We start from the raw sequence: 14,967 nt of genomic DNA, 5'->3' as shown, positions 1-14,967 counted from the left end.
TCCTCCTCGTAATTTTGAATTTATCTTTAATTGAAGAACTCCTCATTGTTAGGAGTCAGACAGAAGGGGAATTGCTGCACTGTTACTGATGCATTGTTGGTTATTTTATTATAGCTCCTCTTATATGTCTTTTTCCTTGAGTAATCCATCCTGGTGGCTTCTGACTTTCTGCATAGGAGAACTTTTCTGTCCCCTTGATCATTCTTGCTGCCTGGCTATGAATCTTCTTTCATAATCGTGTATTATCCATCAACACATTCTGCCTCAGGATGTCTGCTCAGCTGGTAGACATCTGATAAATTACATGCTAAATCTGGGTACTTCCAGAAAGATGTTCCTATCTGTCTGTCTGTCTCAGAATCTCGTGGTAGGTTATTAAAAGAAAGTCTTTTCTACTTGAATCCTCCTAGCTGATACAAGAAGTGTCTGTTTCTACTTTTTTTTAAATTAGGTGAGGCAGATCACTTTCTGACTGCCTTGTTCTTGTTTACCATGCTCTCAGTTTCTGCCAACCACAGATATTATTGCCAGTAACTTTTAAAATAAATTTTCATCTCCAGTATTGATGCAGATACTGAATAGCAACAGGTCTTGAACTGATCCCTGCAGAAGTTCAGTGGAAGCATCTCATTTGCTTATAGTCCCCAATTGACTCAGCAATCTGTCAGCATATGCTGAATTCAATTACCCTGTGCTTTATTGTTTATATTGCTAACTCTTTAAAAATAAAAATTGCATGTGCCTCTCATGGCATCTTGCAGTATTTCTTAAAATTTTTGTATAATAAATTAGAACTGTCTTTGGCAATGTTATTTGTAGTTTTTTGGGCTCTGAAATTGATTTGCACTGTCTCAGATTTGTTTTGCTTATGTCAGTTTTTGTTTATGCATTTGCTAAACTGTGAACAGCTGCAGCTGCCAAGGCACCGGGGAAGTTTTTCTGCAGAATCACTAAGAATATTTTACAGCTGGGCCAGATTTTTTTTCCCTAAGTGAGTATTTTAAGTGTTGCCTTATTCTTTGGGTATTATTTCCTATCAACTGTCAGGTGAATTTTCTGTTCCTTTCCTTCCACTGTTTGTGTTTTATTTGTTTTTTTTTCCTAGATCTGAGAACAGTACTTCTCCAAACCAAAGCTGCTGTAGCTTACCTGTGACATCAGTTAAATATCAACCTGTCAGAGCCCTGCATGCCTACCCACGCACTCCTGAAGGTTTAGCTGCTTGTGTTGAAGATGCTCTCAGGCTCAGGCTTGCTGGAGGTGTCAGGCACAGGCACGGCTGTGACGTAGCTCAGGCAGGAACCAAGGGTGAGGGCCTGAGGGTAAATCATCTCCTGAGGAAGGGGAGGCTCCTTTCAGGTCTTCTCACAACTCTGCTGTTTTCCTAGTGGTCTGATCTAAGGTTACACAGCTGTGCCATGGCAAACCTGGCCTTGAGTACCGGCAGCCAGGCCCCTAGAAGGGAGTGGGTGTGCTCAGGGCCAGACACAGCCCTTTTATGGGCTCTGGACATTTCCATTTGGTTAAAAAATAACAGCCTACATTATTACTGGCAGACTAACCGATTTCAGATTGCTCCACAGCTAGGTTTTTTGCTGTCCAAAATGATTGATACCAGTTCAATTACATAATTAGTTAATGAGAAGTTTATGGAAATTTGGAATTTTTCAGAGTCTGAGACCATTTGTTTTAGTGTTAGTTAGTGATGTGGGCTTGAACTCCTAACCAGATGGTTACAGATCTGCAGGTATAGTGAACATTATAGGGAGATGACATCAACTTGAATAAGTAGGTTCATGAACAAATATTGATGAACACATGAAGGTTGTGATGAAGAAGTCTGCAAGGATGATGCTTAAAGACAGTCTGGTGAAAGATTTTTCTTTGGAAACTGTGCGTTATCTGACAGAAAAAAGGACATAACTCACTTTTTCAGCAAGAAAATAGCATTCTTCTGCATTTCTTTTAGGTAATTTAGGATAGGTTATTGGCAAAAAGAGGGTTTTTGGCATTGGTGATGCTCATCCCTGCTACTTGGGCTGGGAACTGTTTCTTTTGTTTATTTTCTCTCTATTTGCTTCTTACCGCCTGCTCCATCCTTTAAGAAGAAAAGGCTTTTCAATTGTGCATTCTGTTTTGTCTTGTTTTTTTTTACTTTTACGGTGATCCTCTGCTCCAGCAGTCCTCTCACCAGCAGTATCTCTCCATAGGGCTGCAAAGCCAATGGTACATATCTGACCTCAGGTGCCCTGCGTTCTTTAAATCTGCCAGATGGTTCATCAGTGGTCTTGCCAGTGTTCAGGCACAGCTGGATGCAGAGCAAGCCTGGGGAAGACTGCAGGGGGGAGGACAGATGGGAGAGAGGGAAAGGGATGAATTCCTGTGAGCCTGCATCACAGTCAGCATGCTGATTTTTATGTTGGGATGGGGCAACTAACTTGATTAGTGTGTGCTTTCATAAAGGCATTTACTGTGTTACTAGTGCCTCATTATCAGAATAAAAATACTGAATTTAGTAAATTCTTCAAGGTATTCAAATGCCTCTGTTCCTTTTGCATCTTGGCAAAATGAAAAGTATTAATTAGAGTTTCGTATACTGTTTTTTTTCCAGTGGACCTATTAATCTACCTATGCTAAATTTGCATTTACAAAAGGATGGTGAAGGTATGAATTTGTCTTGTGACTGGTGAACTGCTGTAAAGATGGTGACACTTCAGTAGTGAAACTTTCTCTGTGTTTGTGGCTTCTTGCATAAAGCATTGACAAAGCTATGTGCAGTATGAAAAGTGTATCTCTCCCCTAACTTGTGTGCTCTGTCAAAGTTCATCTTCCATATGTGGCCTTTCTAGTGAAAAGGTTATGGCAATACCTGTAGAGCTAAAACTCATTCCACATTAACATCATCTTTTCATAATTTCAGAATATGTATGGAGCAGTTCATGCACTGTGGTAATTACATACAGTAAGATTGTGATTGTATGATCCTGTGCCGACCGCTTTTTGTATTTGCAGCACCACAGAAAAGTATTTTTGATTTTTTTTTTTATTATTGTTCTTATTACTTACCATTGGACAATTTGTCACATCTGATTACTTCTGTTTACAGTTCTCTTGACTATGCCCCTTAGCTCAAGACAATGTTTATTTTTAAAAAAAACCCCAACCACAAAGCAGACCACAGTCTGGTAGCACACTAAAACAGAAAAGGGCTTTTCAGCTTCTCTCCAGGCTTCATGTGGGGTAGCAGCACAAAGGTTCCAAGAAGCCAGCTGTGAGCAGCTAAGTGGGAATTTTTCCAGAATTGAGAGGAAATTTCTAGGTAGGAAAAAGCTGGCATTATGTCCCGTAGGCCTGTGCATGGGGATATAGCTGCAGTGCCACTGTGTCCAGAGACTCCTAGTTCAGTGGGACTCTGGGTGTTTTACAGGCTGCTTTGCAATAAGGGTGAATGTAGGCATGACTCCCTCTGCTGCTAGTGTAATAACAGCTCTTTGTGGCTGTCTTTTCATTCACATGTCCATTTGTCCTATTTTTCTAAGTAGCAGCTAGTGTGTGCTGTGTTCATGTGAGAGATTGTACCCAAAGCTCGTGAATTTACTTCTACAAGTGAATATGCTCACAGTATTATTATTTTTAACAAAGCCTTCTTTAAAGTCTTACTTGAAATTACTTCTGTTGCTGTGCTACCACTACTGTTATGTGTTCAAGCCTTGAACTGTCAAGGAATTATGAGGTATTTTTATCCTGTGACATTTTAAATTATTCTCTCCATAGGGGAAGCCTGTGGGAACGCCAGATGCTGGTGCCTATTTCCGTGTGCTAGCAGAGCATGAAGTAGCTGCCTTCTTTACTTCACCAACTGCAATTAGAGCAATCCGTCAGCAGGACCCTGAGGCAGCCTTGGGAAAGCAGTACTCTCTGAAAAGGTGAACTAAGGATACACTGGAAGCAGTTTCTTACAGAAACAGGCTGGATGAACTAAGAATAGCAGAGTGTCTGGGGCTTTGCCCACCTCTGTATAGCAGAATTTAAATGTATTCTTGACAACTTAGGTGTACATGTATTTGCTTGCAAATTTATATTGATAGTTTGGAGGAGAGGAAAGCTGTTAAAAAGATTAAAACTCTAAGGTTAAGAGCTCTTACTGAGTTAGGATTGCTCACTCAACCTTAATTTTACTCCACTGTGCTTATGCTCTGTAATACAGTCTTGGATTACATGATCCTGTACTGTTTTCCCACATGACCTCTCATTTCATTGAGTGCACAGGATCTTTAGGGTTCATTTAATCGGCACCTAGTCAATGTTTTATCTCCACATAACTTAGTTACTGTTTATGGTTATGTGCTCCAAAGACTGAGCTGTTTGCTATCTCGTACTGTTTTTAAGGTGTTTATACTATCAGCATGCTTCAAAATCATGACTGAGTTCATCCTCACAAATCCCCTGTGAGATGAGAGTGGTATTATCTGTATTTTGCAGATGGGAAGCTGAGGCACAGAGAGATTAAGGTCAAAGTCTTCTATTAGTCCGAGCCACTGAACTACCACTATTTCAGAGTTCTTAGCATTATGTGGTTAAAAAGCGTTATTAGCATTATATTAATAAAATGCCTCTCACAGTGACTTGCATCTGTGAGCATTTAGTACTCGTACAGACCAAGTTTCTGTATGTTATGGTAAACATTCTAAAAATGAAAAATATGTGGTTTTGGACCACGTCTAATCTTGAATAATGTGCTCAGCATCAAACAAGGACTGTGACAGACTGTATGGGCAGTATTCAGTCATAAGAACATCTTTTATCACACTTGTCCAAAGAGATGGGGAAGATGCAAAGCCACGTAGCTTCATTAGACCTCCACGTTCTTAATTACTCAGGAAAGTTTTATTTATTAGTAAGTTGGATTTATTCCTGAGGTATTCATTACAAGTTCATCATTACTTTCTTCCATCTGTTTGGAGTGCTATCATCAGTCCTTACCCCTCCTTGAAATAGGAAACAAGCTCATTTGAGACCCTAATGCACTATTCTTTTGTGATGTTTATTGACAAGAAAGTGATTCTGAGGCTAGAAAATTTGATTGCTGTTCCTCTGCATTTTTTAGGCAATGACTAAAAAGACTTAGTCTGTCTTTAGAGTATTCATTTAATGGAAAATCTGCTAACCTGCTCTGTAAGTTGTCACATTTTCTGGCCAAATGAGAATTCCAGATAAGAGTCTTCTTGCTGATATCAGTTGCTCCAGATGTAAAGAGGTATTTCATCATTCCTAGTCAGTGCATAGTTAATGAGCTTCTCCATTTGTCTGCAGATTTAGTTGTCTCGTAATTCACTCAGCTTTGGGCCGTATCATGCCCTGGTACATGACTTCTCTTTACTACACACTCTAGCGCAGCATTTAATATCTAGTAGGTGCAGTTGTTAAGAAATGGAGTCCAACAGGTGATTAAAATTTCCATTCTAGGAAAATCCTTGCTTTTGAGTGTTACTTGGGTGGACTTTTCCATCCAAGGTCAAGTGAATTCTGCCTGTTTCAGTTTGAAATCAGTTTTACTTTTAATTCATTTACTTGATCTATGATGCTTTCTTCTCTGTTATATAGTGCAGAATCTTTGAAGAGAGATGTCTTTCTGCTACCTGGGCTAAGATGTATCCTTACTTACTCTAGAGACTCCAAAACACATGTCCAGAAATGCAGTCCTGAAAGAGGTTTCCACCATGGTACATTTCATTCCTGAAAAATTCTGTTAGAAAACTGATAAAGGTCAATGTCACTTTTTAAAAATCCTGTTAAAAAAGACAATTACTGGTAAGGTACAGAGTTGATAGGCAAAGCCAGCTGCCAGTATACAAGGGAGTGCTTGATTTACAGGAGTAAATTGGATTATAAGCAGGCTTGTGTTCTTTTGAAATGATGTAAGTTAAATAAATTTCTGTTAAGATCTGATGTTGGTGGCATCACTGGCCTCTGCACAAAATTACGTGTGACGTTTCCAAAGGTGTGTATGCTCATGACCAAGGTAAAATCTATTCAGGAAGGAAGCCGACCAAACACATCAATGGAGAAAAATCGGAAGACCTGAAAATATTATTTATTCATTTTACATATTTAAGTGTCTGCAGTCTCCAGGTGCATTAAGAATTAGTAAGAGTTCTTTATTTCCATTTTATGTTAAGAAGTGCGAATGAACCTTCCTCACTGTCTTTTCAGGAAAAAAAGCTTATTTAACATGATGCAGATAGACTTTTTCTTTGCCAGAAAAAAACTGGTGTATGCACTCCAGAATTAAAAACACTTCCGTGATCTTTTACTTTGGAAAAGTGCAGCTCAGATTATTACCCATGTGAACGCTCCTGTTTTGGGGAAATGGTTTGGAGATGTGGTTGCTTTTGTGCTTGGAGTGACACCAAAATGTAAATGCTGTGTTGAACAATTTAGATTGCGTCAGGGCCATTAGGGACCTTGATCTGTCCTCTGTATCAGGTGATACTTCAAGTCCACTCTGCTGGACTCTTGAATAGGGCCTAAAAGCTTGATTACACTGAATTTTATGTTAGGAATGTTGGTTTTCAGAACAACAGCTTAGGACATACATATTTAACAGAGGGGTTTTAAGATTTTTCTTCCCCATTAACAGCACTGCAGTGATAGACGATTGCAGTAACAGGTGCATTGACATGCTTTGAAGTTTTAAGTGGACTGTTAAAAAATTGTTCAGTGGGACATTTTATAACCATTGCCATCTCTCTCTTGCTATACCGTTTGATAGAAGATAATTCCATAGTTCTTATGCTTTGTTAGGCTTGTGCCACTTTGCTCTGATACTCTTTTTGATGGTTTTGTGCTGTAAATTTGCCAAAGAGCTAATCCCTGTCCTTCTCGCAACATAAGGTTGCTCTTGAGCCTGCAGATTATTAAATCTGATTATTAAAGCTGGCAATTCAGAAGAGAGGAATTTTACTTTAGGCTCAGGGGATAACATGATGTCTTAACTTTTTTGTCAAGTCTTTTAAGTTCTTGGTGTTTTAATAGCCATATTTTTAAAACAAGGACACTTAACAGAATTTTTCAGCAGTATATAAAGTTAATGAATTCATAAATTGAATTTTTACATCATAGCTGAAATGTGTTTAACATGCCTAATTACAGAATATTCCATATAAGGCAAATTGAGCAGTGCTTAACAGGAGTGCCCTGCATGTGAACATGAGTCTTAAAAAACTTTCCATAAAATACGTATTTGTGGTTTTTACTTATACAATATTTTGTTCTCTTCTATCATAAACTTCTATCTGTGTTATAACTTCCAGTTACCTGCTAACTGTAATTATCAGCAATGGCTTGTGCTTTACAATAAAAAGCATTCAGGTGCAAGATATTGATTGGGGTCACACTCATTATAATCATTATCTTCTAATGTGGGAGATGTGCTCAAAAAGCAGTTTACCAAAATGATGCTGTGTATTTATGAGTCCAGAAAACTATGCTTATTTGATGTGAAAACTGCTTATAAATTTGACCCCTTGCCTTCTATTCCAAGAAAGAAGCTACTCGAAGCCATCTTGGTGTGTCAGCAAGGAGGGCTGGCCGAAACGCTGTTCTGAAATTAAGGAAGTTAAATTCTTTCATCTGCGTTTTCAAATTCAACATGGTAACATTTTTCAAGATCTTCTGACTTTCATAAGTTTGTAACTAGATGTGCAGTAAATTGATTTTCATATATCAAAGTTTTTATTATGGCTACCTCTATGATTGTTACTTCTACTTAGTTCACAGATGAGACCATTCTCAGGTGGTTGTATTTGGCTGGTGCTGGGGTCCCTACCTTGGTGATTAGAGTTCCGAATATCTCTTGCCTGTGGAAGTTTCTTTTCCTGTGTTCTATCTATGGATCTGTAAATGGATCTAAAAGGCAATAAACTCATCAGATTTTTTATGTCTAGGCCAAGTGTCACTGTGAAAAAAAAACTGTTCAATTTTAGGGCACATGGCTTATTGCACTTCGTGAAGTTTCATCCCATGTTTTACTTATGTTGTCTCCAGATGTAGCTTTACTCTGTACATTCTCCTGCCTTGCATCTACACAGCAAGTAGGTCACTAGTCCTTACACTGTGAGAGGCTCCCTTTTATGCTAACGGGATGTGCCTATCCTCTGGAGAGGAGTGGAGTCTGAATATTTGAAGTATGCTTTTTGGTTTGGGCAGCCTTGTTATGAGATGTCTGTGGCCTCTAGATGAGAGGTCAATCTCTAGGTTCCCTCTTAGACGTATTCCCAGTTCTGTGGTCAGACAGGCCGATCTGTGCGTTTTCTCTTTCTCATTTCTGACACCCTTGAGTTATTGGTCTGATTTTTCTCATAATTTCCTAAATCACTTTCTGGATTTCATCTACATGGAAAGATGAATCTTGTAGTTTTCCTTCTAAATTACATGCCTCTGAAGTGAAATTTTTTCATGCCTACCATATCTAATAATTCTCTTTTTGTGGCCACAAGTCTACAGGTTTTACAAAAACAATGCAGTTTGTGTCCATTGCTGAAGGACAAGTCAAGTCCTTTGTTCAGCAGTTGTCTTCATTCATAATGGACTGTGTGAAGACTTGAAGTGAAATGAAATGTCACTGACATTGATCTGGCTGTGGTAGGGCATGCTGCAATCCTAACAGTTTGGTACATTTTGGAGAAGTATTTTTAATCCCAGGGTCTGATGTTGGGCCACATGAAGCTCCGCTTATATCTTAATTAGGCATTCTGTCATCTCAGAAGCCTTGAGGATTGATGCAGTACTTGGTAGAGTGTCTCTGCAGTTTCTCTTGGCATGGCAGGCAGTTTGTGAAATGTTTAGTCAGTTGTAGTGTGAGTATACCTGTACACTTTCACTCGAAGAAAGAAAGAGGTTACTTGCTAGTAAACAGAGTCCTTCTGATGTGGAGTCTGAATTTGTGTTTGCCTCTTATCTTTCCTCTCTTCCCTCAACTCTTTGAGGTTCCAAACTGCATCTCTGGGTAAAATGAAAGTGCTGTCTTTGTTGGTCATATGCTGAGTAGGGAGGATTTGGGAGATGGCATGAGCCCACCCTGTGCGGATACTACAGAAGGGAAGCAAGTTCTTTGGTCTGTAGCGAGAGGGCATGTGTGTGGCAGCTCTGCATTCGGAATTCACATTATACCTTGTGGCAGGATTGCACCTGGTAGTTACAAACAGGCATTGATGTGGCTAAAATGTTTCAGATTGCCACACCAGCCGTCCAGGGAAGGAAGTGCAGTTTTCCATTGTGATTTATCTGTAAAATGAAACCAGAAATGTTATGTCTTAAATTTCCCTCTGGTTTAGATTTTATTTCTCAAATAGATGATTTCTTTTTCAAAATCTTGCTTAAATAGGAACGTGTTTAAGTGTGCAGCAAAATAAGAATGTCGAAAACTTTCAGACATTCCTGTTGTCCTTTTTCTGAGATTCAGGAACATCCCTTCCAAGTTATAATGCAATAACTTAATAGCTGTGTCTATTGCTATTTTTTTAAACAGTAGCTTAACAAAGTCTCCATACTGTGGCTTAGTCATGTGTTAGTTAGTGTTGCTCTAAGGCCTTGGATTTTGTTTCATTTTGGTTTTCATTTTGTTTTTGTTATGTAAAAAATAAACCTTACTGGTTTGAGTGTCTTAAAGGTAAATTACTCTCTAAAGTTGCCTCTTGTTCTTTGTGGACTATAGAAGAAGCCTAGAGAACTAGTTCAGCATAGATGTATTTTTTGGATAATAAGAGCCAAGTAAGGTAAATACCATGCATTGCTCTCAGTAGAAATAATGCTGTCACAACACAGACTATAAAACGTAATGACAAAGTATTGAATATAAATCAGCAGTTCATCTGAGTATAGTTGGCGGTTCATTTTCATCTGTACACCATGAATCTGAATTAAAAGTTCTGTGTTTCTACCTGAAGAGGATTGCTTATTTCTTTGTTGGAAGTGTGGAGACAAGATCGTAAGTGGTTCTTCTCTTTAGTATCTTCTTATTAGGTGACAGTATCTGGCCAGTGTCATGAGTATCCATGACTATAGAACAGACTAGACTATTTCAGTATATTTCAGAAGGGACCTACAATGATCATCTAGTCCAACTGCCCGACCACTTCAGGGCTGACCAAAAGTTAAAGCATGTTATTAAGGGCATTGTCCAAATGCCTCTTAACCACTGACAGGCTTGGGACATTGACCACCTCTCTAGGAAGCTTGTTCCAGTGTTTGACCACCCTCTCGGTAAAGAAATGCTTCCTAATGACAAGTGTGAACCTCCCCTGGCACAGCTTTGAACCATTCCCATGAGTCCTGTCACTGGATAACAGGGAGAAGAGATCAGCACGTCCCTCTCCACTTCCCCTCCTCAGGAAGCTGTAGAGAGCAATGAGGTCGCCCCTCAGCCTCCTTTTCTCCAAACTAGACAAGCCCAAAGTCCTTAGCTCCTCCTCACAGGACGTTCCTTCCAGCCCTTTCACCAGCTTTGTTGCCCTCCTCTGGATGCGTTTGAGTACCTTAACATCCTTCTTAAATTGTGGGGCCCAGAACTGCACACAGTACTCAAGTGAGGCCGCACCATATGCAATTTAACAGGGTTTTAAATTGCTCGTTAGGAAATAAGTGCAAAAAATCTGCTATGATATGAATAAAGTTACTATGCAGGCGTTAGAAAGATCAAAACCTTAGCAGCATGCAGTAATGTATGGTAATGTCTAGCTTCTGAGTACTGATAGTCATATTTAAGAAAGCTACCGTTGACATAGAGGACCTTATCATTCTAAACAGGGTGTGAAGTGAATTTGTAATGCTTAATGAAGGACGATAAAGTGTGACTAAACATCTGATAAAAGATTCTGAAGTTAGTGTGTGGGTTTAATACCCAGTTATATAGCACTACCTAATTTCATGGTACAAACACGCAGATCACATCTGTCAGGACTGCCAGGCGTTGTATCTCTTCTCTGCCAAAGTTGGCTGTGGAATGTCCACTGAAATGACCTGAAGTCTAGTATTGCGATCAGGGACCCAAGGCTGCTGAATGTTGTTCTGATTGGCATTATCTAGTAGGATTACTTTATTTTTTTTATTTATGTATATATAGCCTGCCTCTCCACAGGAAAATGTCTTTATGTCCCGTTGTTTCCCCCAAAACTCATTTCCAAGTGCCTATAAAAAGACGACTCAACAGTTCAAAAGACACTAAAGTCTGTTTAAATGGAACATTATTAACAACTTAAAACTAAGAATTATGCTACAGGTATTTCCTTTTAGTTCTGTTTATTTCTTTAGTAATTTTTCTCATACCTCTTTCTGACCTTTTTTGGTATTTCATTCTTATGTTTTGCCTAATGGATATCTACCTAGTTCCTGTGTACAGAGCATTTAATTATTTTTTACTTCCATTGACAGTTGGTTGCCTCTGGTCTCCCAAGGTCTTTGCATTCAGAAAATAAAGCTTCTTTTACATGTTGTATTAAGTAGCATAAATTAATATTGCTGAGATTCTAATTGTTACTTGGTAGGAAGGAGCATACAAAGAGTAAGAGTCCTCCCTCCCCTTTTCTCTTTATCTGGGACACTGACCAGAGATATTTATTGAATTTGTTATCTTGTTTTCCTTTCCCCATCCAGATCAAGATATATACTTCTTTCATTTTTATTTAAAGGTTCAGAACGTTATTTGTAGCTGGTGAGCACTGTGATGTGGACACGCTAGAATGGTCAAAAAAGGTCTTCAAGGTACCTGTCTTGGACCACTGGTGGCAAACTGGTGAGTGTTTTAAAATACTGTTTGTAAAATACTGTGAGGAGATATTTTCAGACTTGTTTCCTGAGTCTGCAGGTGGAACTGGTTTCTCTTTCCATGAACATTTAAATAGGCAGGACCAAGTGTGAAAATAAAGCAGGAGGAATTTTTTTTGGAAGTGGTCTGAAATGTGACTTCAGGGTATATTTAAAACACAGCATTTTTAAAAGCTATACAGGAAAAAAAAAAAAGGTATTTTCTGATGCCTGTGTTTTAAAAAAAGAAAGAAAGAAAAAAAAAGTTTGCATCAGTATTTTTTCCAGGTGTATTTTTATATTGTTTGCATGTGTGACTAGTTTGTGACAGAAAATTTGGTATTTAGGGAAGCTTTCAGGTTTAAGTTAAGTTTTTTGTACATATATTTTGTGTAATTAAAAACAAATAATGTGCAGCACAGACTAGACTCCTTGGTCTTTAATATTGTTCTGTATGGATCTCATCCAACTTCTCTTGATTATTTTGGAATGTCTCCCATTTATTTCAATGGAGGAGGATTAGATACTTAGACTGCAATGAAGGAATCAGAGTACCAATCTATGTGGAACTTTGCAAAAATCCCAGTTGAATTCTGGATTAAGGCTTGATCAAATGTATCTCCTTATAACTATGGACTAATATGTTTTTAAATTTCACTATTACAAGGTCAGATTCGGATTTTGCTTCTTACACACATTATTGCTATTTAAGCTAAGGAAGTGTATTACAAAAGCTCCCTCTTCCCCTCCCTCCTTCGCTCGCTTCCAAAAATACCTCTTCTATTTTCTGTGCATCATTGTTTTGAGATGCAGATTTTCTCTGGCCTCTCTCTTTGTGGAGAAAAATGTTTTCATCCCCCATGATGGGTCAGATGGCAGATATACAAGATTAGAATAAAAAGTGGAAAACTCTTTAGTTCATCTATAATATATGTTATGTAATGAAATCAGTTCAGGAGGTTTAAAATGTATCATTTTTATTAAAACCCACAATCTTAGATAAATACTGAGAAAGTACTGGAAGATAGTAGGGTCATTTTTATTTAATCTTGATTTAATCTGCTAATTAATTGATAAATATGAGGGACGAGACCTATATTTTGCTCACTTCTCTATGATCCTAGTGTCTGTAGGCAAGAACAGGCCTCAGTGGTGCAGAATGAGCAATTAACTGAAAAAGGTTAAAAGATCAAATAATGTCTTTACCTACTGAACTGGCAGTAAGCAATATTACTGTATGTAATTTCACGTATGTTTTTATCTGTCTGTGTCTGTGCACATATATATATAATCGCCTATAGCTTTGACGTATATTTAATGCAAAGGTTTAATGTTACTGCGTTCATTCAGATGTATCTCAGGTATCAATGAGAGATCTTAAACAAGCATGTGGATGTAATTGTACTCATAGTGTGTAGAGGTAAGACTGTGTTTGAGAGACTTTTCAAAGAAGACCACGAGTCCAACTCGAGTACAGTACGTTTCTTGATTTTTATATTCATGGCATGCTCTTAAATTAAATTGTAGCAGGACTTAATGAGCTAAGGCCATTTCAAATACAGTGTTTGAGAGCATTTAATAATTTGAGTAGAATGAAGATCCATTTTTATTTCCAAGTGATTTCTGTAGAAATGTGTGCTGTTGAATGTAAGCAAGACATTCAGTCTGATGGAAAAAATTTGCTAAGTCAGAGTTCCTATCAGAGAACTGAATTTCAAGGGATGAGGAGAAAGAAGGAAGGAAGAATCACAGAATCATTGAGGTTGATGAGGACCTCCTGAGGTCAGCTAGTTCAACCCTCCTGCTCAAGTAGGGTCGAAGAGAGAGTTGTGCAGGATCCTGTCCAGTTTTTAATATCTCTGTGGATGGGCATTCCGCAACCTCTCTGGGCAGCCTGTGCCAGTGTTTGACTGCCCTCACAGTAAAAACGCTTTTTCTTGTGCTCAACTGGAATATCATGTGTTTTGGTTTGTGTCTATTGCTTCTTGTCCTGTCAGTGGGCACCACTGAGAAGTCTGGCTGCCTCTTCTTCATTCCCTCCCATCCAGTATTTATACACATTGATAACATCTCCCTTGAGCCTTCTCCAGACTGAACAGTCCTAGCTCTCTCAGCCTCTCCCAATATGAAAGATGTCCCTTTTCCCAGCTGTTCACTGGATTCTCTCCAGTAGGACCATCTCTTGTACTGGGGAACCCAGAACTGGCCCCTTTAGATGTGGCCCCACCAGTCCTGAGTAGAGAAGAAGGGTCATCTCCCTCAACCTGCTGACAACATTCTTCCTTTTGCAGCCCAGGATGCTGTGCGCCTTCTTTGCAGCGAGGATGCATTGCTACCTCATGGTCATTTTGCTGTCCACCAGGATCCTAAGGTCATTCTCTGCAGATTCTTCTCTTTCCAGCTGGCTGGTCTCCAGTGTGCAGTGGTGCCTGGGGTTATTCCTCCCCAAGTGCTGGACTTTGCACTTCCCTTTGTTGAACTTCATGAGGTTCCTGTTGACCTGTTTCTCCAGCCTGTCGAGATGCCTCTGAATGGCAGCACACCCATCTGATATATCAGCTGCTCCTCCTAGTTTTACGTCATCTGCAAACTTGCTGACGGCACAGTGTTTCCCATTGTCCAGGTAATTAGTGAAGGAATTGAATAATATAGGCCTCACTCTCAACCCCTGGGGTACACCACTAGTGATTTGCCTCCAATGGGACTTTGTGCCACTGGTCACAACCCTCGGGGCCTGGCTGTTCAGACAGTTCTCAGTCTACCTCGCTGTCCATTTATCTAACCCATACTTTGTCAACTTATCTATGAGAGTGTTGTAGGAGGCAGTGTCAAAAGCCTTACTAAGGTAGAGGTAAACAACATCCACTGCTCTCCCCTCATCCACAAAGCTAGTCACCTCATTGTAGAAGGCAATCAGGTTGATTAAGCATGATTTCCCCTTCATAAATCCATGCTGGCTATTCCTAATCACCTTCTTGGCCTTTGTGTGTTTGGAAATGCTTTCCAGCATTAGTTGCTTCATCACCTTCCCAGGGACTGAGGTCAGGGTGACCAGCCTGTAGTTCCCTGGATCTCTCTTCTTGCCTTTCTTGAAGAGAGGACTGACATTTGCTCTCTTCCAGTCTTCAAGAGCCTCTCCCAGTCGCCATGACCCTTGTAAGGTAA

At 39.3% G+C, this 14,967-nt stretch overlaps 1 protein-coding gene across 1 annotated transcript in view; it reads left to right on the top strand.

Moving 5' to 3' along the window:
• The window catches only part of ACSS3 (acyl-CoA synthetase short chain family member 3), a 97,537-nt gene that overhangs the window by 40,648 nt on the left and 41,922 nt on the right, over positions 1-14,967 (top strand). Inside the window, exons 8-9 of the mRNA XM_050899937.1 lie at positions 3,775-3,926; positions 11,688-11,791. Coding sequence (XP_050755894.1) covers positions 3,775-3,926; positions 11,688-11,791 — 256 coding nt within the window. The remainder of the gene's footprint in view (positions 1-3,774; positions 3,927-11,687; positions 11,792-14,967) is intronic.

The sequence above is a fragment of the Gymnogyps californianus genome, chromosome 1, assembly GCF_018139145.2.
Source record: "Gymnogyps californianus isolate 813 chromosome 1, ASM1813914v2, whole genome shotgun sequence".
NCBI lineage: Eukaryota > Metazoa > Chordata > Aves > Accipitriformes > Cathartidae > Gymnogyps > Gymnogyps californianus.
The sequence above is the reverse complement of the archived record's forward strand: the minus strand, read 5'-3'. Positions and strand labels throughout refer to the sequence as shown.